General features: G+C 39.3%; 1 protein-coding gene and 1 long non-coding RNA gene across 12 annotated transcripts in view; one reads left to right on the top strand and one right to left on the bottom strand.

Annotated features, from left to right (window-relative positions):
* The window catches only part of EPS15 (epidermal growth factor receptor pathway substrate 15), a 161,261-nt gene that overhangs the window by 116,365 nt on the left and 17,577 nt on the right, over nucleotides 1-27,319 (bottom strand). For 9 of the 11 annotated variants that reach the window (XM_015139357.3, XM_015139372.3, XM_002801569.4 and 6 more), the window contains exon 2: nucleotides 5,681-5,722. In XM_015139357.3, the coding sequence (XP_014994843.1) occupies nucleotides 5,681-5,722 (42 nt within the window). Of the gene's footprint in view, nucleotides 1-5,680; nucleotides 5,723-10,516; nucleotides 10,640-27,319 lie in introns of all 11 variants that reach the window. The other 2 variants (XM_077957535.1, XM_077957525.1) reach the window with 2 other exon arrangements.
* LOC144333489 (uncharacterized) lies at nucleotides 1,702-26,411 on the top strand. Its single transcript, XR_013402174.1, has 2 exons — nucleotides 1,702-4,968; nucleotides 26,262-26,411. It is a non-coding gene; the product is annotated as an uncharacterized LOC144333489 (long non-coding RNA).

The following is a 27,319-nucleotide window of genomic DNA, read 5'->3' as shown; positions in this document are numbered from 1 at the left end:
TTTAAGTCTTTAATCCACGTTGAATTAATTTTTGTATAAGGTGTAAGGAAGGGATCCAGTTTCAGCTTTCTGCATATGGCTAGCCAGTTTTCCCAGCACCATTTATTAAATAGGGAATCCTTTCCCCATTTCTTTTTGTCACATTTGTCAAAGATCAGATGGTTGTAGATGTGTGATATTATTTCTGAGGGCTCTGTTCTGTTCCATTGGTCTATCTCTCTGTTTTGGTTACTGTAGCCTTGCAGTATAGTTTGAAGTCAGGTAGCATGATGCCTCCAGCTTTGTTCTTTTGGCTTAGGACTGTCCTGGCAATGCGGGCTCTTTTTTGGTTCCATATGAACTTTAAAGTAGTTTTTTCCAATTCTGTGAGGAAAGTCATTGGTAGCTTAATGGGGATGACATTGAATCTATAAATTACCTTGGGCAGTATGGCCATTTTCATGATATTGATTCTTCCTATCCATGAATATGGAATGTTCTTCCATTTGTTTGTGTCCTCTTTTATTTCATTGAGCAGTGGTTTGTAGTTCTCCTTCAAGAGGTCCTTCACAACCCTTGTAAGTTGGATTCCTAGGTATTTTATTCTCTTTGAAGCAATTGTGAATGGGAGTTCACTCATGATTTGGCTCTCTGTTTGTCTGTTATTGGTGTATAAGAATGGTTGTGATTTTTGCACACTGATTTTATATCCTGAGACTTTGCTGAAGTTGCTCATCAACTTAAGGAGATTTTGGGCTGAGACGATGGGGTTTTCTAAATATATAATCATGTCATCTGCAAACAGGGACAATTTGACTTCCTCTTTTCCTAATTGAATACCCTTTATTTCTTTCTCCTGCCTGACTGCCCTGGCCAGAACTTCCAACACTATGTTGAATAGGAGTGGTGAGAGAGGGCATCCCTGTCTTGTGCCAGTTTTCAAGGGAATGCTTCCAGTTTTTGCCCATTCGGTATGATATTGGCTGTGGGTTTGTCATAAATAGCTCTTATTATTTTGAGATACATCCCATCAATACCTAGTTTATTAAGAGTTTTTAGCATGAAGGGCTGTTGAATTTTGTCAAAGGCCTTTTCTGCATCTATTGAGATAATCATGTGGTTTTTGTCTTTGGTTCTGTTTATGTGATGGATTATGTTTATTGATTTGCGTATGTTGAACCAGCCTTGCATCCCAGGCATGAAGCCAACTTGTTCGTGGTGGATAAGCTTTTTGATGCGCTGCTGAATTTGGTTTGCCAGTATTTTATTGAGGATTTTTGCATTGATGTTTATCAGGGATATTGGTCTAAAATTCTCTTTTTTTGTTGTGTCTCTGCCAGGCTTTGGTATCAGGATGATGCTGGCCTCATAAAATGAGTTAGGAAGGATTCTCTCTTTTTCTATTGATTGGAATAGTTTCAGAAGGAATGGTACCAGCTCCTCTTTGTACCTCTGGTAGAATTCGCTGTGAATCCATCTGATCCTGCACTATTTTTGGTTAGTAGGTTATTAATTATTGCCTCAATTTCAGAGCCTGTTATTGGTCTATTCAGGGTTTCAACTTCTTCCTGGTTTAGTCTTGGGAGGGTGTATGTGTCCATTTCTTCTAGATCTTCTAGTTTATTTGCATAGAGGTGTTTATAGTATTCTCTGATGGTAGTTTGTATTTCTGTGGGAAAGGCGGTGATATCCCCTTTATCATTTTTTATTGCGTCTATTTGATTCTTCTCTCTTTTCTTCTTTATTAGTCTTGCTAGCGGTCTATCAATTTTGTTGATCTTTTAAAAAAACCAGCTCCTGGATTCATTGATTTTTTTGAAGGGTTTTTTTATATCTCCTTCAGTTCTGCTCTGATCTTAGTTATTTCTTGCCTTCTGCTAGCTTTTGAATGTGTTTGCTCTTGCTTCTCTAGTTCTTTTAATTGTGATGCTAGGTTGTCAATTTTAGATCTTTCCTGCTTTCTCTTGTGGGCATTTAGTGCTATAAATTTCCCTCTACACACTGCTTTAAATGTGTCCCAGAGATTCTGGTATGTTGTGTCTTTGTTCTCACTGGTTTCAAAGAACATCTTTATTTCTGCCTTCATTTCGTTATGTACCCAGTAGTCATTCAGAAGCAGGTTGTTCAGTTTCCATGTAGTTGAGCGGTTTTGAGTGAATTTCTTAATCCTGAGTTCTAATTTGATTGCACTGTGGTCTGAGAGACAGTTTGTTATAATTTCTGTTCTTTTACATTTGCTGAGGAGTGCTTTACTTCCAACTATGGGGACAGTTTTGGAATGAGTGTGATGTGGTGCTGAGAAGAACGTATATTATGTTGATTTGGGGTGGAGAGTTCTGTAGATGTCTATCAGGTCTGCTTGGTGCAGAGCTGAGTTCAATTCCTGGGTATCTTTGTTAACTTTCTGTCTCGTTGATCTATCTAACGTAGACAGTGGGGTGTTAAAGTCTCCAATTATTATTGTGTGGAAGTCTCAGTCTCTTTGTAGGTCTCTAAGGACTTGCTTTATGAATCTGGGTGCTCCTGTATTGGTGCATATATATTTAGGATAGTTAGCTCTTCTTGTTGAATTCATCCCTTTACCATCATGTAATGGCCTTCTTTATCTCTTCTGATCTTTGTTGGTTTAAAGTCTGCTTTATTAGAGATTAGGATTGCATCCCCCACTTTTTATTTTTTGCTTCCATTTGCTTGGTAGATCTTTCTCCATCCCTTTATTTTGAGCCTATGTGTGTCTCTGCACATGACATGGGTCTCCTGAATATAGCACATTGATGGGTCTTGACTCTTTATCCAATTTGTCAGCCTGTGTCTTTTAATTGGAGCATTTAGTCCATTTACATTTAAGGTTAATATTGTTATATATAAATTTGATCCTGTCATTATGATGTTTGCTGGTTATTTTGCTCATCAGTTGATGCAGTTTCTTCCTAGCATCAATGCTCTTTACAATTTGGCATGTTTTTGCAGTGGCTGTTACCGGTTATTCCTTTCCATGTTTAGTGCTTCTTCAGGAGCTCTTGTAAGACAGGCCTGGTGGTGACAAAATCTCTCAGCATTTGCTTGTCTGTAAAGGATTTTATTTCTCCTTTACTTATGAAACTTAGTTTGGCTGGATATGAAATTCTGGGTTGAAAATTCATTTCTTTAAGAACGTTGAATATTGGCCCCCACTCTCTTCTGGCTTGTTGAGTTTCTGCCAAGAGATCCGCTTTTAGTATGATGGGCTTCCCTTTGTGGGTAACCCGACCTTTCTCTCTGGCTGCCCTTAACATTTTTTCCTTCATTTCAACTTTGATGAATCTGACAATTATGTGTCTTGGAGTTGCTCTTCTCGAGGAGTATCTTTGTGGAATTCTCTGTATTTCCTTAATTTGAATGTTGGCCTGCCTTGCTAGGTTAGGGAAGTTCTCCTGGATAACATCCTGAAGAGTGTTTTCAAACTTGGTTTCATTCTCCCCTTCACTTTCAGGTAGACCAATCAGACGTAGATTGGTCTTTTCACATGGTCCCATATTTCTTGGAGGCTTTGTTCATTTCTTTTTACTCTTTTTCCTCTAAACTTCTCTTCTTGCTTCATTTCATTCATTTGATCTTCAATCACTGATTCCCTTTATTTCACTTGATCTTCAATCACTGATTCCCTTTCTTCCACTTGATCAAATTGGCTACTGAAGCTTGCGCATGCATCACGTAGTTCTTGTGCCATGGTTTTCAGTTCCATCAGTCATTTAAGGTCTTCTCTACGCTGTTTATTCTAATTAGCCATTCGTCTAATCTTTTTTCAAGGTTTTTAGCTTCTTTGCGATGGGTTCGAACATCCTCCTTTAGCTCGGAGAAGTTTGTTATTACCGATCGTCTGAAGCCTACTTCTGTCAACTTGTCAAAGTCATTCTCCATCCAGCTTTGTTCCATTGTTGGCAAGGTGCTGTGTTCCTCTGGAGAAGCAGAGAGGTACTCTGATTTTTAGAATTTTCAATTTTTCTGCTCTGGTTTCTCCCCATCAATAGTATCTGATTCTCACTGACCCCTCAGAATTCAAAGACAAATACTTGCATGGAATGTGTCTACGCTTTATAGCAACATAGTTATTACATGGGCTCAACAACAATTTGTTTTTCTTCTTATCAGGATGTAATTGGATAAGTCAACTGTGTAAAACAAGGCCATTATTTGAGAATGACTTCTTTTACTCAAACAAAACAAAGATTAAAGAACAAGTACTGACTTTATGTGACACCAATATCATAAAGATCTCCCAAGAAAACTGGGCTGCTACCTGGTTTACAAGATCCCAGCCTCACAGGTAGTAAAGTAAGGTCACTTACCAACAGGCTAGGAACCTTAGCAAATCTGGGAAACCACAAGATGAAATAAATTCACTCATATTTATATGTACTGAAGGTGAAATATGGTAGAGAGAATTTCTAAGGTTTGGAGCATAGCCTTAAAATAGAAGAACAAATATAACAGGGGCGTTAAAAAGTACAGTCTGAGATCCTTGATATTTTTCAGGCAGAAATTATTCTCTGACCTTAGAAGGTGCTAAATAGTTTATAGCTCTTGATTTGCAAGTCAAAACCAAAGAGGCCTATAATGTTTAATTAATACTTGCTGAAACTGTGTAAATAGTCAGGCCAAATATAATGAAACCAGCCTTTTCTGTGATCATAATCATAAGGTAGGGAGACTGTTAGAAAAAATAATCTGATACTTGAAATTGGGCAAATAAGATTGCCTACACCTTCAAGAAATTATCATCTGATCTATGGTATGCACCCTTGATGACTTTCTACTGTCTAGACTGCTTTATACTCTGTAGAGGTAGAGGTTAATAGAAACTGATAGCAATGCAAGTGACTCCCGGCCATACTAATCTGTACCAACACAAATGAATACTGTCTGGTGAAGTATGTAAATCTCTATAACTCATATTCCCATTTTTTTTTTTTTCTGAGATGGTGTTTCACTCTTTTTGCACAGGCTGGAGTGCAATGGCGCAATCTCAGCTCACTGAAACTTCGCCTCCCAGGTTCAAGTAATTCTCCTGCCTTAGCCTCCCGAGTAGCTGGGATTATAGGCATGCACCACCAAACCCAGCTAATTTTGTATTTTAGTAGAGACAGGGTTTCACCATGTTGGCCAGCCCGGTCTTGAACTCCTGAACTCAGGTAATCCACCCGCCTCGGCCTCCCAAATTGCTGGGATTACAGGTGTGAGCCACCGTGCCCAGCCATATTCCCATTTTTATATCTGACCAGAGGCTGTATATCTGTGCTAATTAACCAGTAATTAATGAGTTGAATAAAATCTGTGATACATGCTCATTATATATTTGTATAAAAGTCATGTTTTTCACTTTGTGAAAATTATACTTTAATAAGTCTTAAAAACAACATAGAAGTTATTTGTATTTGTCTTAAGAATTTGGAATATTTATATCTGAATAAATCTATCAAATACATAAATTTTCAACATAGATATTTAAGACAACTAAGTACCTGGACTTAATTATCTTTCCTTCATTTCTCTGGGAGCTTGTCAAATGCATTAAGTACTCAAAGTAGGAGGCTGTAAACAAGAAGTTGAAAACAAGACATGCCAAATTTATCGAGCTAGCTGGTAATCTACAGGCATACAATCAAGAGTTGACAGTATACCTGATGTTCAATCTAGGCAAACAATGAAACAAAAATCTTACCTGTCTATAGTATTTTTCATATACAGGATTCCCACTTGATAACTGAAATAAACAAATTAATAAAAATTAGATGCTATTCATTAACTTCTATTAACATATTTTGCATTCATTCAACAGATAAGAAACAAAGGTGAATAAGATAAAATATCCTTGATTTCAGGGGTTAGGTTTTGTTTCTTCTTGGGGGGCGTGAGAGAGAAAACAGATAAAGATAGTCACATGGGTTACTAAAAATCAGGTAGACAAGAAATGAAACAAGAATCTTAAATTTTGTTTTTGATATCAATACTTCTCTTCATCTAAAATTTTACCCAGAAACCCAATACGTAACAAATTAAGAATGAAATGCTTTCGCTAAAGCCAGTTGTGAGAGGCCCAAATCCCCAAGAATTCAGCCTCTACCCAAGTACCTATGAAGACATTTCAAAAACCACTTCAATAAAACAATTAAATGAATATACAAACTGACGTACAGAAAGATGATAAGTGATGTTATCAGATATGAACTGCTTGCAGAAAGGCAGTTCCATTAAATTCACACTACAGTTCAAAGAGTTCCTTGGTCAGTTTAGGAACAAACTCATCTGAAATTCAATGTTTGAAGGACCGATTGGGCGCAGTGGCTCACACCAGTAATCCCAGCACTTTGGGAGGCTGAGGCAGGAGGACTGCTTGAACCTAAGAGTTTGAGACCAGCCTGAGCATCACAGTGAGACCTCGCCTTTACAAATAATTTAAAAACTGGCCAGGTGTTGTTGCACATGTCTATGGTCCCATCTACTTGGGAGGCTGAGGTGGGAGAATTGCCTGAGCCCAGGCAGCTGAGGCTGCAGTGAGCTGTGACTACACCACTGTACTCCAGCCTGGGTGACAGACTGAGACCCTGTTTCAAAAAAGAAAAAAGAGTTTGAAGGATCAAGTTTGCCTCCACATGAATGTGTAAGAGTGTTCTGGGATCAGGATGGGAATCCAGGAAGGCTTCATGGGGTGACATCAGAGCAGGAACTTGAGGTATGGGGAAGATGGGGAGAGGGTGATTCTACACAGAGACAGCAGCACGCACAAAGGCATGAGATCAACAGAAAACTCAGTTACGTCTAAAAAGAACAGCAAGAAGTTCCGAATGATAAGAGGGATAGGGAGATAAGATTATAAAGTTTTGTAGAAGACAACTTATGAAGGGTTTCATCTGCCATCGTTGAGTAAAAAAAAAATGAAGTCGCCCAGGCTGGAGTACAGTGGCATGGCACCATCTAGGCTCACTGCAACCTCTGCCTCCTAGGTTCAAGCGATTCTCCTGCCTCAGCCTCCCAAATAGCTGGCATTACAGGCGTGCACCACCACGCCTGGCTAATTTTGTATTTTTAGTAGAGATGGGGGTTCACCATGTTGTCTAGGCTGGTCTCAAACTCCTGACCTCAAGTGATCCACCCGCCTTGGCTTCCCAAAGTGCTGGGATTACAAGCATCAGCCACCACAACCAGCCTTAGGAAGTAATTTTAATGGTCTGGTTGAGGAGCTGAACACTGACAATGGCAGAAAAGAAGGGTATGACTTGAAAAAAAGTTTGTAACATAGATTTGACAGGACTTATTAAGTGGATGAGGGGGAAGGAAAGCATAATTTTAAAAATATATAAAATATGTACACACACACACAGAGTTTCCCTTTCCACAGTTTTAGTTACCCTCAGTCAATTGCCGTCAGAAAATATTAAATGAAAAATTCCAGAAATAAACATTTCATAACTTTTAAATTGTACACCATTCCAAGTAGCATGATGAAATCTCATGCCATCCCACCCAGGACATGAATTCCTTTGTCCAGGGCATCTACTCTGTATACGGTATCTGCCCATTAGTCACTTCGTAGCCGACTCAGTTATCAGGCTGACAGATCACAAAAAGGATGAGTATGGTACAATAAGATATGTTGAGAGAGACAGAAACCACCTTCACATAACTTTTATTACAGCATATTGTTATAATTGTTCTATTTCACTATTAGTTGTTGTTGTTAATCTTACTGTGCCTAACTTATAAATTAAACTTTATCACAGGCATGACATACACACAGAGACAGATATATACTCGAACTCAAGACTGCAACGTGTGTGTGTGTGTGTGTGTGTGTGTATGTGTGTGTGTGTGTCCTACTGGTTCAGTTTTTCTGAAGAACCCTAATACATCCAGTCTCAGAGAGGTTACCTGTTCAGGCTTTTAAAAGGCAGAGTCAGCCAGGCATGGTGGCGCGTGCCTGTAATCCCAGTACTTTGGGAGGCTGAGGCAGGCAGATCATGACGTGAGGAGATCGAGACCATCTTGGCCAACATGGTGAAACCCCGTCTCTACTAAAAATACAAAAAATTAGCTGGGCATGGTGGCGCATGCCTATAATCCCAGCTACGTGGAAAGCTGAGGCAGGGGAACTGCCTGAACCCTGGAGGTGGAGGCTGCAGTGAGCTGAGACCACGCCATTGCACTCCAGCCTAGCAAAAGAGCAAGACTCCATCAAAAAAAAAAAAAAAAAGGAAAGAGAAAAGAAAAAGCAGAGTCAGACGGACGCGGTGGTTCACGCCTGTAATCCCAGCAGGGGATGTGGGAAGCTATGCCAGGAGGATTGCTTCAATCTAGGAGTTTGAGATCAGCCTGGGCAATGTAGAGAAACACCATCTCCACCAAAAATGCAAAAACTAGTCGGGCATGGTGGCACACGTATATAGTCCCAGCTACTCAGGAGGTTGAGGCAGGAGGACTGCTTGAGCCACGGAGGTCAAAGCTATAGTGAGCTGTGATTGTGCTGCTGCACTCTAGCCTGGGCAACAGAGTGAGACCCTGTCTCTTAACAAAAAAGTCAGAGTCAGGACTTATGTGTCCCACTCCTAGCTCTGTGCTGCTTCCCATATGCCCTGGTATGCCCAGGAAAATCTTGATTTACAATCATTGTCCCAGCATCCCATTCAGCTTACCATGTGTCTCTGATTTACCATTTTTAAAAAGAAACTTTTTATTGGGCCAGGTGTAGTCGCTCGCACCTGTAATCTCAGCACTTTGGGAGGCCGAGGCAGGAGGATTGCTTGAAACCAGGAGTTTGAAACCAATCTAGGCAACACAGCGAGACCCTGTCTCCATTTAAAAAATTTTTTAAATAAAAAATTAAATAACATTTTAAATTTTAAAGAAACTATTAACAATCATTATATCAAAATACACTAAAACCAGAATGGATTTTGTATCTCTACTGTATATATCTAGTTTCTGGCCAAGTTATCAGCTAGTAGTGTGTAAGTGCTTTCACCACATGAACAAGTGATGACATTTGAAAGAGAAGTAAGTAGTGATAATTCCATCTTTCTTGTTCTGATTCTTTACAGATTCAACAAAACTTCTTCTTTGCAACGGAAGCATATAGACTTACTGAAAAGTATCCTCAGACTTAAGCAACCATGGGTAATTAACTCTCTATGGTCTTCCAAAATATTAGGAGAAATATTTGACACTGGTGCTCCTGTTGGTTATCTGGTATGCCAGGCAGTGCAGTGGCATGTACAGTGACCACAAGACACGCTAGGCCACCAGCTGGCTAAGTCAGTGGGAAATCGCAGGCTGGGTGCAAATGAAGTATGTGCAAAGTCAGTAGTCTGAAAACTTTTAGATGGTTTTATCATTTATTATATTGTGTAAGTCTACAACTGTTTGTTTATTTTGTTGTTTGGTAACCATTTTATTATCTCATAAGCCTTTTCAGGAGCAATGGGCTATAAAGCCATCACTGTATCCAATAAAAACTGAGTTCTAAATTTTCATTTCTCCGGAAAATGGATGGGCAGACAATTTGCATAAAACCACTGAAGTAGTTTCCATTTATCATGGGAGCTCTAGTGACATCACTATTAACAAGTAAGATTCAAACATCAACATTTATAAATGTTTTCATATTCCCAGAGTTACATTTTTAAGGATAAGACTGATATTGAATACAACAAAACAGTGCAACAGAGCAATATGTGTGTTCTCCTTGCAACCTGTCATTGGACTTTCGAGGCTAGTACTTTTTAAAACCTACTTTATAAATTCAATCAATGTCTCAATAGTGAGTCTTTTTAAAAATAAGTCCTCCAGAAATTGGTTGCATCCCGTTCAAAATCAGTTGAAAACCTTTGATTGAAATTAAAGTTTAGTGAGCTGGGCATGGTGGCGCACACCTGTAGTCCCAGCTATTTGGGAGGCTGGAATGGGAGGATCACTTGAGCCCAGGAATTCATGACCAACCTGGGCAACATACTGAGACATCATCTCTTTAAAAAAACAAACAAACAAACAAACAAAAACAAGTTTAATGAATAAAGCTCCAGAAAACCTTCAGCTTTTGAAGCTTTTGGCAAATACCAATTATCATCAACAAAGTCTGCCAGGATACTGAAATATATCCTTCAAACAAGGAAGAACCTAACAAATTAAATGAGAGTTCAAATGGTACACAAGATTTCATTTTGAAATTTTTGTATTTTTAGTAGAGACAGGGTTTCGCCATGTTGGCCAGGCTGGCCTCGAACTACTGACCTCAGGTGATCCACCCACCTCAGTCTCCCAAAGTGCTAGGATTACAGGTATGAGCCTTTGTATGCAGCCAAGTCTTTCTATTTTTAAGTAGATGAAAGAAAATTACAGGCCAGGCACAATGGCTCACGCCTGTAATCTCAACACTTTGGGAGGCTGAGGCGGGTGAATCACCTGAGGTCAGGAATTCAAGACCAGCCTGGCCAACATGGGGACACCTCGTCACTACTAAAAATACAAAAAAAAAAAAAAAAAAGCTGGACATGGTGGCGGGCACCTGTAATCCCAGTTACTAGGGAAGCTGAGGCAGAAGAATTGCTTGAAACCAGGAGGCAGAGGTTGCAGCGAGCTGAGATTACACCACTGTACTCGAGGCTAGGTGACAAGAGCGAGACTGCATCTCAAAAAAAGAAAGAAAGAAAGAAAATTAGAGAAGGCCTACAATTTTGAAACACTTAAATCTGGTGGAACATGTAAAATAAATAGGGACAACTTATTTGTATCAAAGAGAGTACCTTGTGACTAGATTGGACAATACAGCAAGATCCTGTCTCTATAAAAATTGAAAAGTAAAAAGAGAGAGTACCTTTAATACAGGCAAAAGGACATTGCCTGTGAAAATACTGGGACTGATATATTTATAATTTTCTTTTCTTTTTTGAGACAGTTTTGCTATTGTTATCCAGGCTGGAGTACAGTGGCATGATCTCCACTCACTGCAATCTCTACCTCCCGGGTTCAAGTGATTCTCCTCCCTCAGCCTCCCGAGTAGCTGGGATTATAAGTGCCCACCACTACACCTGGCTAATTTTTTTTTTTTTTTTGTATTTTTAGTAGAGACAGGAGCTTCATCATGTTGGCTAGGCTAGTCTCGAACTCCTGACCTCAGGTGATCCACCTGCCTCGGCCTCCAAAACTGCTGGGAGTACAGGTATGAGCCACTGTGCCCAGTCTATAATTTTCAATAAGAAAAAAATTAGAATTAAGAATATTCTCCATCTAGCAAAATTTTTCCTGAGCTAACTGGGTACAGCAGCACATATATAAAGTATATTGGCAACTAAAAAAAATTTTTTTTTTTTTTTTTTTTGAGACGGAGTCTCGCTCTGTCACCCAGGCTGGAGTGCAGTGGCCGGATCTCAGCTCACTGCAAGCTCCGCCTCCCGGGTTTGCGCCATTCTCCTGCCTCAGCCTCCCGAGTAGCTGGGACTACAGGCGCCCACCACCTCGCCCAGCTAGTTTTTTGTATTTTTTTTAGTAGAGACGGGGTTTCACCGCATTAGCCAGGATGGTCTCGATCTCCTGACCTCGTGATCCGCCCGTCTCGGCCTCCCAAAGTGCTGGGATTACAGGCTTGAGCCACCGCGCCCGGCCGGCAACTAAAAATATTTTACAGAGAAGCATCAACTGTGGAAGTTAACAACCACAAAGTATAAAATGTAACTGTAAAATATTGCAGTTTTATGAAAAAATTAAAACTAGTAAAACCATATGGAACATCATTATATGATTCAGAAAAGTATCAGTGACACAATATTAGTGACATATTTGACCGAGAAACTGATAAAAATATAGTTATTACCAAAAATACTTTGTTTTTAAATATTCAACTGAAGTCCATGTAAAAACTTTGTTATAATGTACAACAAAATGTTTTATAAATTGTTTTTGAAAAAAGAGTTTAAATGGAGCTATTTTATTGATCTACTAATGCAATAAAAACTATTTTAATGGTTGAAAAAGTAAATATTCCAAAAATATATCAAATTTTAAATATTTGTAGTACCCCCTTTCATTCTCAAAAATATACCAGTTTGAATGAAAAATTATACAGTAATCTACTTAGTTATGACAAAAGTATAAATACTTTGCTAAAGAAAGCAAATTAAATATGTTCCCTCGATAACAAAACGTTAATTTTAAGTGGATGTTTCAAATACAGGGAAAAAAAAAAACCTCACACAGTAAGAAATCCTGATCTTCAAACTGTGCCTTAAAAATCCTCACATTACAGGTTCATTGGTTACTACCTAAACACATAGGAGAAGATATTAGCTCACCAAAGTGTTTCAAAGTACATCCTGTGCTGATTACTACACTAATGTGATATAGCTAAGTGAGAATGGAAAAAGTCATCCAAAGTGCCAAGTCACTCATCAAGCAAGATGACCAAAGAGTGTTTCTGGTATGTTTCAGTAAAACTGGCTTTTGTTGTTATTGTCGGACTATGAACATGATCACTTTTTAGGCAGGAAAAAAAAAAATCACATATAATGAATGAACAGAGGAAAAAAATTGAAAGGCATAGCTTAAATGGTAACAATGATTATCTCTGGATAGCAAGATCATAAATGATTTTTACGTTCTTCTTCATACTACTTTGCAGTCTCTGGAAACTCTTTGAGAATAAACATGTCCTAATTATATAGTAAGAATGAAACAATAAGGCTATTTTCAATCTGGAGAAAAATATAAAAATCCCCAAATCTGATCAGTATACAAAACTGCATGTGAATTTTTAACAATCAAGTTAATTCCTAAAGGAAAACTTTAACTCCAACTGTCAAAATCAAAATCTGACCTTTTACAATTCTGTTATTACAATTTAAAAGCAATTATTTATTCATTACCTGTATCATAAACTCTTACCGGCTGTCACAAAGTTAAATATTCATAAATGTCAGAATTCTTTTGAAAGAGTCCATTGCTATTTCTTACTAGTCTGAAAAATTTAAAGTACCTGTAAACAAGAGATGCTAGAAAGCCAATAAAGTTTTGTAAAAAAAAAAACAAAAAACACTCAGACTTTGGTATCAGATAGGCCTATATTCAAAGCCCATTCTACTACTTCTTAGGTATACGATCTTTAATAGCTTATTTTACCTCCTTGAAAAGCCTGTTTCCTGATCTGGTTGGTTTTGAGACAGGGTCCCACTCTGTCCTGGCTGAAGTGCAGTGATACAATCACACTGCTGCCTCAAACTTCTGGGCTTGAGCAATCTTCCCATGTAGCTGGAATTACAGGCATGAGCCAGTACCCCCAGCCTTTCTTCTTCCTTCTTTAGTAATAGTACCCCTAAGCTTTACATATGGACACCTAGCTAAAATCTACATTTCTCAACCTCTCTTGCAATTTCAGTTATTCATCAATGGAATGATAAAAGAAATGTGTCCAACTCTGAGGATGTGCATCTAAAGAGAAAGGAAATGACTTCTGACTCCTAACCCTTCTTGTAAGTGGCTAGAATACAGATATAGGGACAGAATCTGGAGAAGCTATCTTGGATTGAGACAGAAAACATGTTGAGAAAAACACAGTAACATGAGAAAAAAACCCTGAGTCCCTGACACCATCATGAAGCTCCTACAGCACTCTACACCACTTACCCCACTTGGATTGTTACTTGAGATTTGTGATTTTGGTTTAAACCAATATCCTAACTAATGTAAAAAAACGAAGGAACTGCTATTTTTGTAAAGGAAACAAATGTGTTATTATAATTACATATATAGCTATACAAATGTAAATATAATAAACTTTACTAAGAAAAAAATTGTTACAAAAGTATAGCCTAGTATACCATATATCTACATATAGATATCTTTTTTTTTTTTTTTTTTGAGATAGAGTCTCCCTCTGCCACCCAGGTTAGAGTGCAATGGCGTGATCTCGACTCACTGCAATCTCCGCCTCCCAGGTTCAAGCAATTCTCCAGCCTTAGCCTCCTAGGTAGCTGGGACTACAGATGCACACCACCACGCCCGACTATTTTATTTTTAGTAGAGACAGGGTTTCTCCATGTTGTCCAGGCTGGTCTCAAACTCCTGACCTCAGATGACTAGTACAGCATCTTAAGGTGTTTAGATGGTATTATAATTCCCAGTCATCTGTTTCCCTCTTGTATACACAGAGTATATAGCGTCTCTCTCTTTAAGAGTAGTATTAATATCCCTGCCTGTTGCCATGTGACTTGTAGTGTTTCTCTGTGGGTGTTCCAGGGGTGGGTTTGGCCATATAACTTGTTTTGGCCATTGAATCCGGGAGAAAGTTCCAGTTAAGTAGAAGCTTCAACAGCTGTTGTGTGTTTCTGACAGGTCTTACTGTTTTCTCTCTACCAAGAGAATATGTCACAAATAGGGACTGCTCCTCCAGCCTGGATCCTCAAATGAGAAAGAATCACAGAGCAGAACCATAGCTGATTCCTAGGAAACCTATAATGTGAACAACATATAAACCTTTCTTATTGTAAGCTACTCATATTTTGGCTTGTTTCTTAGTGCAGCATAATCTAGCAAATGTTAACACATAAGTAAATCAAAACCAAAGTGTATCAAGTAGTAATAAAAAAGACCCCAGTTACTAAGGAAATTTATAGGTTAATAATTAAACGTCAAGAATTGTCTCATATGGAATTTCTGGTGTCATTTTTAGGGGAGGTTTATGTGAGAGGAGATGTTAGATAGAGTACACGACTTTGAGAGTACAAGATTCTGTAACACACAAAATGACCCAAAATTTTAAATGATTTATTCTTGTTATAAATGGTTACAGTACAATGTGGAAGGCCAGGCATGGTGGCTCACGCCTGTAATCCCAGCACTTTGGGAGGCCAAAGCAGGCAAATCATGAGCTCAGGAGTTCGAGACCAGCCTGGCCAACACGGTGAAACTCTGTCTCTACTAAAAATACAAAAAAGTAGCAGGGTGTGGTGGCGGGTGCCTATAATCCCAGCTACTTGGGAGGCTGAGGCAGAAGAATCGCTTGAACCCGGGAGGCAGAGGTTGCAGTGAGCCAAGATCACACCATTGCACTCCAGCCTGGGCAACAGTGCAAGACTCCATCTCAAAAAAAAATAATAAGAAGTGAAAATAAAATAAAGAGACAACCTCTAAAACATAATGCCAATCTTTTCTCAGTTAATCACAAGGTCAGATACGAGGGAGTTGTCAGTGAATAAATCAATAAAATGGAGAGGGGAGTGGGTATGATTATAAAGGGGTAACATAGAGGATTTTGTGACACAGCAAGTCTTTATTTTGATTACGCTTACAGTTACATGAATCCACACATAATAAAACTGCATATGCATAGAACTACACATGCAAACACACTAATGAATATCTATAAAACCGGCAAAATTTAAATGAAGTCTGTGGGTTATACCAATGTCAATTTCCTGTTTTTGCTATTGCTATAGTTATACAAGATGTTACAATTAGGGAAAACTGGATGAAGGGTACATAGGGCCGCTCTGTACTACTTTTTGCAACTTCCCATGAAAAGGAAATATTGAAGACCAATGTCAAGTAGAGAGAAGGTGGCAAATCAGACAGTAAGAACACTGTGCAATGGCAAACCGGGGCTAGGTAGTAAAAGGAAGACAAAGGAATAGATTTTATTCCTTCAAATAAACCACTCTTTTTAGTTTTGCTATTTAAAACTCTTTTTTAAATGAGTAACAGTGCAGTGATAGTTAAAATAAAAATTAGTCTCTTAATGCACACAATTTTCTGTAATTTTCCATAAAATTATTTCTGACATATTAACACACAAAAATTCAACTACTTAGAATTCCACCTTCTATTACTCCATTTTCAAGAGGGCTGAGGAATCAGAATGGTGACTAGCCACCACAGCCTTTCAACTCCCACCTCAACCACCACCACCACCCTTTAAGGGTAGAATAGCAACTCCTAAGGCCAAAGTACTAAATGAATACACCAAGAAGAGTCTATGTTTTTATACACGTAAGTTTACAGTTTGCAAGAGAGAATATTTAGAAGCTTCTGACAGGCTATCAACATCTAGAAAAGGCTTGTATATTTTACAACGTAAAAGAAAACAGGATGAAAACTAAGAGTAAACAGAAGAATGAAAAATAGTAAGGAGCAATAGTGATTAACAGTAATGCAAACTGACAAGGAAAATAGAAACCAGAAGCTGTTTGAAAAAAGCCAGTAATAAGAGAAATCTGAGAAAGGAGAACAACTCTAAAGCTAGGATGGATGGTGTGGGGAGGCAGAGAAAGGCAAATCACCTGGGCAGTCCTCACCTTTAGGGCTGGGGAGGGTGGGGAGTCAAGGAAACACAAGCAGCCATTTGAGCAGTTCCCTTACAGAAAGCACAGTGCACAGTATTCCTCAGCTCTGTAAATCCCAACTAATTTTTTTTTTTTTGAGACTCTGTGTCGCTCTGTTGCCCAGCTTGGAGTACGGTGGCACAATTTCCACTCACCGCAGCCTCCACCTCTGGGGCTCAAGTGATTCTTCCTCCAGCCTCCTAAGTAGCTGGGACTACACCCAGCTAATTTTTGTATTTTTTGTAGAGACAGATTTTCACCATATTGCCTAGGCTGGTCTCAAACTCCTGGATTCAAGTGATCCACCTGCCTCGGCCTCCCAAAGTGCTGAGATTACAGGCATGAGCCACCGTGCCTGACTCTCATTTAATAACTTAATAGACATAAACTGGATGCTTTCTAGGCACACGACAATAGGTTAAGGTATATGGAGTTAAAATAATCAGATAGGGCTCCTGCCTTCAAGAGCTTAAATTCTAGTAAAAATTGTAATTATACATTCTGCAAACATGCTAACATCTCATGTTTGTTCCATAACAAAACATTACAAATTGACTCAGCAGGCAAAGACCTAGAAATACCGTAACTACAGTATTCTAAAGAAAGTTTTCAAAGTCCAAATAAAAAAATATATTTGCTTTGGAGATTCATTTCTTTCAAAAATGAAAGAAGGGACTTTGGAAAAGACAAAAGAATTTCAAAAAGATAGTACAGAAAATACTACTGAAAAACAAAGGATGTAAAGACCATACCAGCAACTCAAACCAGTAATAGGCTAGTTTTTAACTGAATACAATTCAATTTGATCAAAAATCTAGGTGACATAGAGACAGAATGAAAACAAAGTATAGCTTTGGTCTTTCATCAGAAGACTTAGTGAGCCCTATATATCTCATTCTAGGTAGGCCAAAAAAACAAACAAACAAACAAACAAACAAAAAACAGTGGAAGAAGCATGATCTTTAGGCATGAATGACTAATATACAAATTTATAAAAATCCTCTCACCTCCTTTGTAGCCCCCTCAAATGGCAGCTGTCAGGTTTCAACAACCTGCCTATCTCAGGTTTTAGAAATGTGAATAAACTTCTCTGCTCACCAGCAGATTGTCCACGTTACACTATTTAACTTTTCTATTCTATTCTATTCTATTCTATTCTATTCTATTCTATTCTATTCTAATTTTTGAGACGGAGTATCGCTCTGTCATCCAGGCTGTAGTGCAGTGGTGCGATCTCTGCTCACTGCAAGCTCCGCCTCCCTGGTTCATGCCATTCTCCTGCCTCAGCCTCCCGAGTAGCTGGGATTACAGGCGCCTGCCACTACGCCCGGCTAATTTTTTGTATTTTCAGTAGAGACGGGGTTTCACCGTGTTAGCCAGGATGGTCTCGATCTCCTGACCTCGTGATCCGCCCGACGTGGCCTCCCAAAGTGCTGGGATTACAGGCGTGAGCCACCGCCGGTCGTTGTAGTAAATCGGCCGGGCATGGTGGCTCACGCCTATAATCCCAGCACTTTGGGAGGCCGAGGCCGGCGGATCACAAGGTCAGGAGTTTGAAACCATCCTGCCTAACACGGTGAAATCCCGTCTCTACTAAAAACACACACACACACACACACACACACACACACACACACACACACACACACACACACACAAAATACCGGGCGTGGTGGCGGGCGCCTGTAGTCCCAGCAACTCGGGAGGCTGAGGCAGAATGGCGTGAATCCGGGAGGCGGAGCTTACAGTGAGCCGAGATCGGGCCACTACACTCCAGCCTGGGTGACAGAGCGAGACTCCATCTCAAAAAAAAAAAGAGAAAACTCCTCTTGTAGCTTCTGTGACATTATTCTCTCCTGGATTTTCTCCCTTTGGCTGATGGAACTCTGTTTTTATAGGCTCTTGTTCTACCACATGGCTTGTGAATATTAGTGTCCCTTCCTTACCCAGGTTTTCATCTCACTTTGATTCAAGTAGTTTCAACATTCATTTAACAACTATTTATTGAACACCTACTCTATACCAAGCTCTTTGCTCAGTGTTTGGGAGAAAGCAGTGAAAAAGCCCTGCTCTTGCGGACCTTATACAGTAGTGAGGGGAGACAGACAGCAACAATTTAAATAGCAGATACTGGCCGGCGCGGAGGCTCACGCCTGTAATCCCAGCACTTTGGAAGGCCGAGGTGGGTGGATCATGAGGTCAGGAGATTCTGGCTAACACGGTGAAACCCCGTCTCTACTAAAAATACAAAAAAAAAAAAGTAGCCGGGCATGGTGGCAGGTGCCTGTAGTCCCAGCTACTCAGGAGGCTGAGGCAGGAGAATGGTGCGAACCCAGGAGGCGGAGCTTGCAGTGAGCTGAGATCTCGCCATTGCACTCTAGCCTAGGCGGCAGAGCGAGACTCCGTCTCAAAATAAATAAATAAATAAAAATAAAGCTCTATTCTTTTGAGGCTCTTTTCTCTTTTTTTGCCGGGGGAGGGGAGGTGGGGGGACAGAGTCTGGCTCTGTCGCCCAGGCTGGAGTGCAATGGCTCACTGCAACCTCTGCCTTCTGGGTTCAAGCGATTCTCCTGCCTCAGCCTCCCGAGTAGCCACATTACAGGCGTGCGCCACCACGCAGCTAATTTTTGTATTTTTTTTAGTAGAGATGGGGTTTTACTATGTTGGCGAGGCTGGTCACAAACTCCTGACCTCAGGTGATCTACCTGCCTCGGCCTCCCAAAGTGCTGGGATTACAGGTATGAGCCACCGCCGCGCCCAGCCAAGGCTCTTAACTTTCAACTAAATTACTCTCTCCTCTTCCTTTTCATGTTAACTTTCAACCTCCTGGTCTCTACCTCATTCATCTAAGACTTTGATGGCTCACTGTCATCTTCTCTACCCCAACCCTACATCAAATTTAGTAATTTCAATTATCAATTTGCACAACCCATCCACAGCCTGGCTTCTTACTTCCTTGACCTCTTTAACTTCAAGAACCTCTCCAAAACACAGGATCAACAGTGTACACATATATTATGTCCCAGTCACCCTCCTTATCCCATAGTAAAATCCTTCCTTGCCCTTTTATCTTCACTCAAAAGTGCTCCACCTCCTAAATCACTATTTCAAGCACCTTCTCCTCCAACCACAACCTCTTCTTCCAGATTATCATCCTTTGACCTCTATAAAACCTCTTATCCATGGGCCCAAAAGACTTTGATCCCTCAAGCCCTCTCTATTTTACTTTCCCTTCCACCTTATTCAGTTTAGATTCTATGATTCATCATTTCAATAATCCTCCTGCCAATAACCTAAATTCCCTTGCTCCTCTTGTCTTGTGACACCAATATAGCAAAATCCCAAACCTGAACAAACCCATCTAACAACTTTTCTTTGATGCTGCAGCTGAGAAAGTCACTGAACAAGGTAGACCACTATTATAAATTCATGATCACTGTATCAGTTCACAAGGGCCATAACAAAGTACCACAAACTAGATAGCTCAGAACAGAAATTTACTGTCTCACAATCTGGAAGTCAGAAGGCATTAGGAAAGGATCTGTTCCAGGCCTCTCTCCTACTCTTGCTAGTTCCTTGGCTTGTGGCAGCCTACCTCCAATCTTCCCATGCCATTATCCCTGTGTGTATGTCCGCATTCAAATTTCCCTTTTTATAAGAATGCCAGTCATACTGGATCTGTGCCCCACTCTACTTCACATAACCTTAGCTAATTATATCTGCAACAATGTTATATCCAAGTAAGGTCACATTCTCCAGTACTGGGGAATTTTCAAGGGACACAATTCAACTCATAACAATCAGTAACCTCAATTATTTCTGGCAAACCTACTTTTAAACTCATTCTCCACAGCAACTATGTCAGGGCAGGACCTATTAGAAAGGAGGTACTCTTTTCCACTGGACTTGAAATTATAAAGCATGTAAGCCTGAAGCTTTATAATCATCTCAGTTCTACAACAGTAATGACAGTAATAACTTAAAAAGTGGGAAAGATGGCAAGTCCTCAGGGTTTACTGCTGCCACCCAACTGGGTGGGATGATTAATAACCCAGAAAAAACAGCTTTGATTAGTAAAACGTGACATGGACTAGTCAAAGGTAAATAAGCATGCCAATATTTATACAAACAAATGAAGAGCAGCTTATTCAAGGAGAAAAATACAAGCTCTGCACAAATTAGACCAAAAAATTTTTCAATCAGTAATCAAATGTTGCTTTTTAAAATGGCAAGTTAAACTGTAAAGCATGAATTTAAATAGCACATTTTAAAATCATACACACAGTGTTTCACAGTTTCATAACAAATAGCATATATTGAATCTCATTATGCATTTCCTATACTCCAAGTACTAGTCTAAGCACTTACACACTAAGCCCATTTAACCTGAGGCACATACTATTATACCCATTTAACAGATGAGGAAAATAAGACATTTATACAAACATGTGTAAGACATTAACTGAGTAACTGACTCAAAGTTACACGCCTAGTTAAGTGTTGGTAACAGGATTCAAATCCAAGAAGTCTGATTCCAGGACTTTCACTCTTAATCATTAGGTTTGTTGCCTTTATAATCAATGTTATTATTTTCCCCATTATCGTACTAAGCTCTTTCATATGAATTGTAACATTTGAACTTGATAACACTCAAAGAAGTAAACCATATTCCCCCAATTCTGAGAAACCTTTAGTTGTAAGTGCCACCTTCCATTTAACAAAAATATTACCAAAATGAACAGATAATTTAAAAGAATACTTTTTATTCACTTACAATTGCATACATTTATTCACCATTTTCCCCTAGTATCATAATCAAATATTAAGTCAAAGCTTTCTTCACATTCAAAATCTGAAGATTCTTCTGAACTGCTTTGGCAATTATGCCCAGAATCAGACAGACTTGCTGCTTCATATAATTTAGGCCTCACTTCTAACACTGATCTCTTCAGCATAAAGAAATATTTTAAAATACAGCAGTTTTGTTATATTTCCTTTTTTCTATTTGTTTAAACTTAATTTTAAAAATTCACTCCATCACAGTCAGAACTCGAGTAACAGTCATTTGATAACATATGATAAACTTCTCATTTAGCTTTTAAAATTCTATAATATTCTCCAAGAGTGTAACAATTACTGCTATCTGATGTCTACTATGTGACATATGACAGTGAACACTTCAATTCTGAGTTCTAGAATTTCTTTTCAGTGCCCTGTACCCTGAATGGTGCTTGACACATAGAAGATAATACATATTTTGTTAAGTGAACAAAAATGAAAGAATAAAATGAGTAACTGAAGAACAAGAAATCTTCTGCATTCTGCATACAGAAAAAAAGCTACTCAATGTTACATATAGAATATTTTTTAGAAGACACTTAGGAGTTCAAATTTAAGTTAAAATTCAACTTCATGTAGTTCTACAAATGCAACTCAACTGAAGTAATCATTTGATGAATACTTCTATGTACTACCAAGTACCTACATGCAGAGCAATGATGACTGCCATCACAACTAACTCCTCTAACCAGTCAGCTAGCAAATTTCTTTTGTCATTGTCATCCATTTTAAGAGGCAGAAAAATAAAACAGGGTCATATTAAAATTGAGAGGAAAATCCCTTTTTCAGATGAGATAAACTTACAAGGAAAAAGATAACTTGTCCGAAGTCACAAAAAAGTTAATCATACCAAACTCAAAGAAAAAACTGAATATGACCTAATGCCCTCGAAATGATATATGGATATGGTGAATATGATGCACATTTCATTTATGAGCATACAATGAAGGGTGAGAAGCACTCATTAACCAGTCAAGCAAGGCAGCTTGAATAGGCCCACACCCAATTCATGCATCTTAGAAGTATCATGACATATAAATATTCATTAAATCACACATATCTTTGCAATGGTCCTCTGGCAGCAGCGAAAAATATCACTTAAATCAGCCACTTAAAATTTTAGTATGAGGCACCGTGGCTCACGCCTGTAATTCCAGCACTTTGGGAGGTCAAGGCGGGCGGATCACGAGGTCAAGAGATGGAGACCATCCTGGCCAACATGGTGAAACACCATCTCTACTAAAAATACAAAAATTAGCTGGGCATGGTGGTGCGTGCCTGTAGTCCTAGCTACTTGGGAGGCTGAGACAGGAGAAATGCCTGAACACAGGAGGCAGAGGTTGCAGTGAGCCGAGATCATGCCACTGTACTCCAGCCTGGTGACAGAGCGAGACCGTGTCTCAAAAAAAAAAAAATTAGTGTATATTGTGAAGTATAAAGGTGATAGAGATTCAAATAATGACACAGAGACTTATAATTAAGAAAAAAAAACTTAAATCCCTTTTCCAACTAGTCAATAAGATAACAATGTCACTTCTCTATATTTGGATTTTATGCTTTTATCCTCAAAATATTCTGCCTGACCATTGATAAATTCACTTATCCAACTCATAAAAGATACAATGGAACAAAGAGACCTAAAGAAACACCCACATTCCCATATATTTCAAATGATTCATAAATTTTCATTGATGATATGATCTTAGGTAGGGTGCTCAGTAGTATCAATGTTGTGTAACCATCACCAGTTGGTCCCCAATTTACAATGGTTCAACTTAATGATTTTTTAACTTTATGACAGTACAAAAGCAATAAGCATTCAGTAGAAACCATACTTCAAGTACCCATACAACCATTGTTTTTCACTTTCAGTACAGTATTCAATAAATTACATGAGATGTTCAAAATTTTATTATAAAACAGGCTTTGTGTTAGATGATTTTGCCCAATTATAGGCTAATTTAAGTGTTCTAAGCACATTTAGGGTAGGCTAGACTAAGCTATGTTTGGAAAGTTAGGCATGTTGAATGCATTTCTGACTTTTCCACTTACTATGGGTTTATCAAGATGCAACCCTATGGTAAGTTGAGAAGCATCTGTATTTATTTCCAGATTTTTTTCATCTTTGTACTCATTATACAAAAGCTCCTCATTCCTCTCTCCCCCATTCACCTGGTAAACACATTTCTACTTCTGTCTTTATGAATTTGCCTGTTTTGAATGCCTTATTGCTACGGTTTGAATGTTTGTGTCCTCAAAAAATTCATGTTGAAACTTAATCTCCAATGCAATAGTATTAAGAGGTGGGGCCATTAAGGGGTGATAAAGTCATAAGGGCAATGCAGTTTAGGTACTTATCACAAGAGTCCTCACAGCACTTGCCTTTTTTTGCCCTTCCTTCTCTTCTACCATGTGAGGACACAGCATTCATCCCTTTTTCGCCCTTCTACCATATGAGGATGCAGTAAGAAGCATCATCTTGGAAGGAGAAAGCAGTCCACATCAGACACTGAATCTGCTAGCACCTTGATCCTAGACTTCCTGGCCTCCAGAACTGGAAGAAATAAATTTCTGTTCTTTCTAAATTGCCCGGTTTTTGGTATTTTGTTATAGCAGCTAAAACAGACTAAGACACATATAAAAAGAAAATAATATTTGTCTCTTTGTGTTTGACTTATTTCATTTCAAGTCTTCAAGGTTTCTTCATGTTGTAGCATGTATCATAATTTCAATCCTTTTCTTTTATGCATGCACATTTTTTTAAAAATTCAGCTCTTGGCCGGGCACGGTGGCTGACGCCTGTAATCCCAGGACTTTGGGAGGCCAAGGCGGGTGGATCATGAGGTCACGAGATCGAGACCATCCTGGCTAACATAGTGAAACCCCGTCTCTACTAAAAATGCAAAAAATTAGCTAGGTGTGGTGGCGGGCGCCTATAGTCCCAGCTACTTGGGAGGCTGAGGCAGGAGAATTGTGTGAACCCGGGAGGCGGAGCTTGCAGTGAGCCAAGATTGCGCCACTGCACTTCAGCCTGGGCGACTGAGTGAGACTCCATCTCAAAAAAAAAAAAAAAAAAATTCAGCTCTTGATGGACACTTGGGTTATTTCTACCTTTTAATTATTGTGAACAATGCTGCTATAAACATTACTGTACAAGTATGTGTTTGGATCCTTGTTTTCAATTCTTCTGAGTAGACAGCTGGGAGTGGAATTGCTGAACCATTTATTTTGAATTTTTTTCAGAAACTGCCATGCTGTTTTCCATCAGCTCATTTTACATTCCCACCAGCCATGCACAAGGGTTCCAGTATCTCCAAATTCCTTCTTTTTCTTTGATAAAAGCCACCCTAATGGGTATGAAATGGCTTCTCATTGTGACTATAATTTGCATTTCCCTAATGACTAATGATGCTGAAAATTTTCTGTGAGCTTACTGGCAATTTGCATATTTTCTTCAGAGAAATCTCTATTCAAGTCCTTTTCTCATTTTTTTTCTACTTTTTTATTATGGTAAAATACATACATGTACATAAAATTGTACATTTTCAAGTACACAATTCAGTGGCACTAAGTACATTCACATTGTTGTGCAACTATTTCCACTATCCATTTCCACAACTTTTTCATCATCCCAAACTGGAAATCTGTACATGTTAAACACTTAACTCCCCTTCAACCCCTCAATACCAATTATACTACTTTCCATCTCTATGAAATTGACTATTCTAGGTACCACATATACATGCAAACATACAATATTTGTCTTTCTGCATTTGGCTTATTTCATTTAGCACAATGTCTTTAAGATTTTTTCCTTGTTGCAGCATGTATCAGAATTTCATCCCTTCTTAACAGTCAAAAATATTTCGTTGCATGTGATACCACATTTTGTTTACCCATTCATCTGTCAATGGATACTTGGGTTATTTCCACCTTTTGGCCACTGTGGATAATGCTGTTATAAACACTGGTATACAAATGTGTTCAAGTCACTGCTTTCAATTCTTTTGGATATATACTCAGACATGAAATTGCTAGATTATATGGTGATTATGCAGTAATTCTATGTTTAATATTTTGAGGAACTGCCATACTGTTTTCCACAGTGGCTGCACTATTTTACAATCTCATCAGCAGTACATTTCTCCACGTCTTCATCAATATTTGCTAGTTACTGGTTTTTTGTTCATAGCCATCCTAATGGGTATGAAGTGGTATTTCATTGTGGTTTTTGTTTGTTTTTTGAGAAAGGGTCTTGCCCTGTCACCCAACTCTAGAGAGCAGTGGCATAAACACAGCTCACGGCAGCCTCGACCTCCCAAGCTCAAGCAATCCTCCTGCCTCAGCCTCCCAAGTAGCTGCAACTAAAGGTGCTCACCATCACACCCAGCTAATTTTTAAAAGAAAATCTTTAGGCCGGGTGCAGTGGCTCACACTTGTAATCCCAGCACTTTGGGAGGCCGAGGTGGGAGGATCACAAGGTCAGGAGTTTCAGAACCAGCCTGACCAACATGGTGAAACTCCATCTCTACTAAAAACACAAACATTAGCCGGGCATGGTGGCACGCACCTGTAATCCCAGCTACTCAGGAGGTTGAGGGAGAAGAATCGCTTGAACCCGGGAGGCAGAGGTTGCGAGGTTGCAGTGAGCCAAGATCGAGCCACTGCACTCCAGCCTGGGCAACAAGAGTGAAACTCCATCTCAAAAAAAAAATAAAAAAAACTGACAATCTCTCTGGGTTGTTTCCTCACATATTAAAAAACACAAAAGAAAAAACGTACTATAAATAGTCTTTGTGAAAATTACATGTTCCATAAATGTAAAACCCCGTATTGGCTGGGTGTGGTGGTTCACAGCTGTAATCTCAGCACTTTGAGAGCCAGAGGCAGGCAGATCACCTGAGGTCAGGAGTTGGAGACCAGCCTGGCCAACATGGCAAAACCCCGTCTCCACTAAAAATACAAAAAATTAGTCAGGCATGGTGGCAGGCCCCTGTAATCCCAGCTACCCAGGAGGATGAGGCAGGAGAATTGCTTGAACCAGGGAGGTGGAGGCTGCAGTGAGCTGAGATCACACCATTGCACTCCAGCCTGGACAACAAGAGTGAAACTCCAACTCTACAAACAAACAAACAAAAACAAAAACAAAAACGAAAACAAAACAAAAATCCTGTATGTGTTACTCATTAGTAGTATTATTAGTTTTGGGGGGTTTTTTTGTGGTTTTCTTGAGAAGAGTCTTGCTCTGTCGCCTAGGCTGGAGTGCAGTAGTGCGACCTAAGCTCACTGCAACCTCGCCTCCCGGGTTCAAGCGATTCCCCTGCCTCAGCCTCATGAGTAGCTGGGATTATGGGCGTCCATCACCATGCCCAGCTAATTTTTTGTATTTTGAGTAGAGATGGGGTTTCGCCTCATTGGCCAGGCTGCTCTCAAATTCCTGACCTCAGGTAATCCACCCTCCTCGGCCTCCCAAAGTGCTGGGATTACAGGCGAGAGCAGTTGCACCCTGCCACATTATTAATTTTAAGACAAACTACATTAACCATGCAAAAGGCTAAGTGAACTTCCCAGCCCCTGGTTCTTTTCAGAGTTGCAGGGTAGAGTCTAATAATAATTTATATTTCAAACAAGCTTTCAGGTGCTGATAGTATAAGGACCAAACTCAAGAACCCCTCTGAAGCAACATAATTAAAATGTGAATTTAAAAAAACCCTCCGGCCAAGTGAGGTGGCTCATGCCTGTACTCTCAGCACTTTGAGAGGTGAAGGATGTGAGAATCACTTGCACCTTAGGATTTTGCGACCACCCTGGGCAACATAGTGAGACTCCATCTTCACAAAAAGCAAACAAATTAGCCAGATGTGGTGGTGCATGCCTGTTGCCCCAGTTAATTGGGGGGCTGAGGCAGAATTACTTCAGCCCAGGACGTCAAGGCTGCAGTAAGCCACCATCGCACCACTGCACTCCAGCCTGACCAACAGAGACCTTGTCTCAAACAAATACATAAACAAATAACAAAATTTAGAAACCCCTTCTTCCTCATTAGTATAGTGGCAAATAAAAATAAATAAATACTTAAAAAAAAAAAAAAACCCTTTCAAATAACACTAAGTTTTATTTCATGGCTGAACTAGGCACTTTTGAGGTCCTGATAATACATA

The sequence above is a fragment of the Macaca mulatta genome, chromosome 1 (assembly GCF_049350105.2).
Source record: "Macaca mulatta isolate MMU2019108-1 chromosome 1, T2T-MMU8v2.0, whole genome shotgun sequence".
NCBI lineage: Eukaryota > Metazoa > Chordata > Mammalia > Primates > Cercopithecidae > Macaca > Macaca mulatta.
Note: the sequence above shows the minus strand (reverse complement) of the source record. Positions and strands in the feature narration are given on the sequence as shown.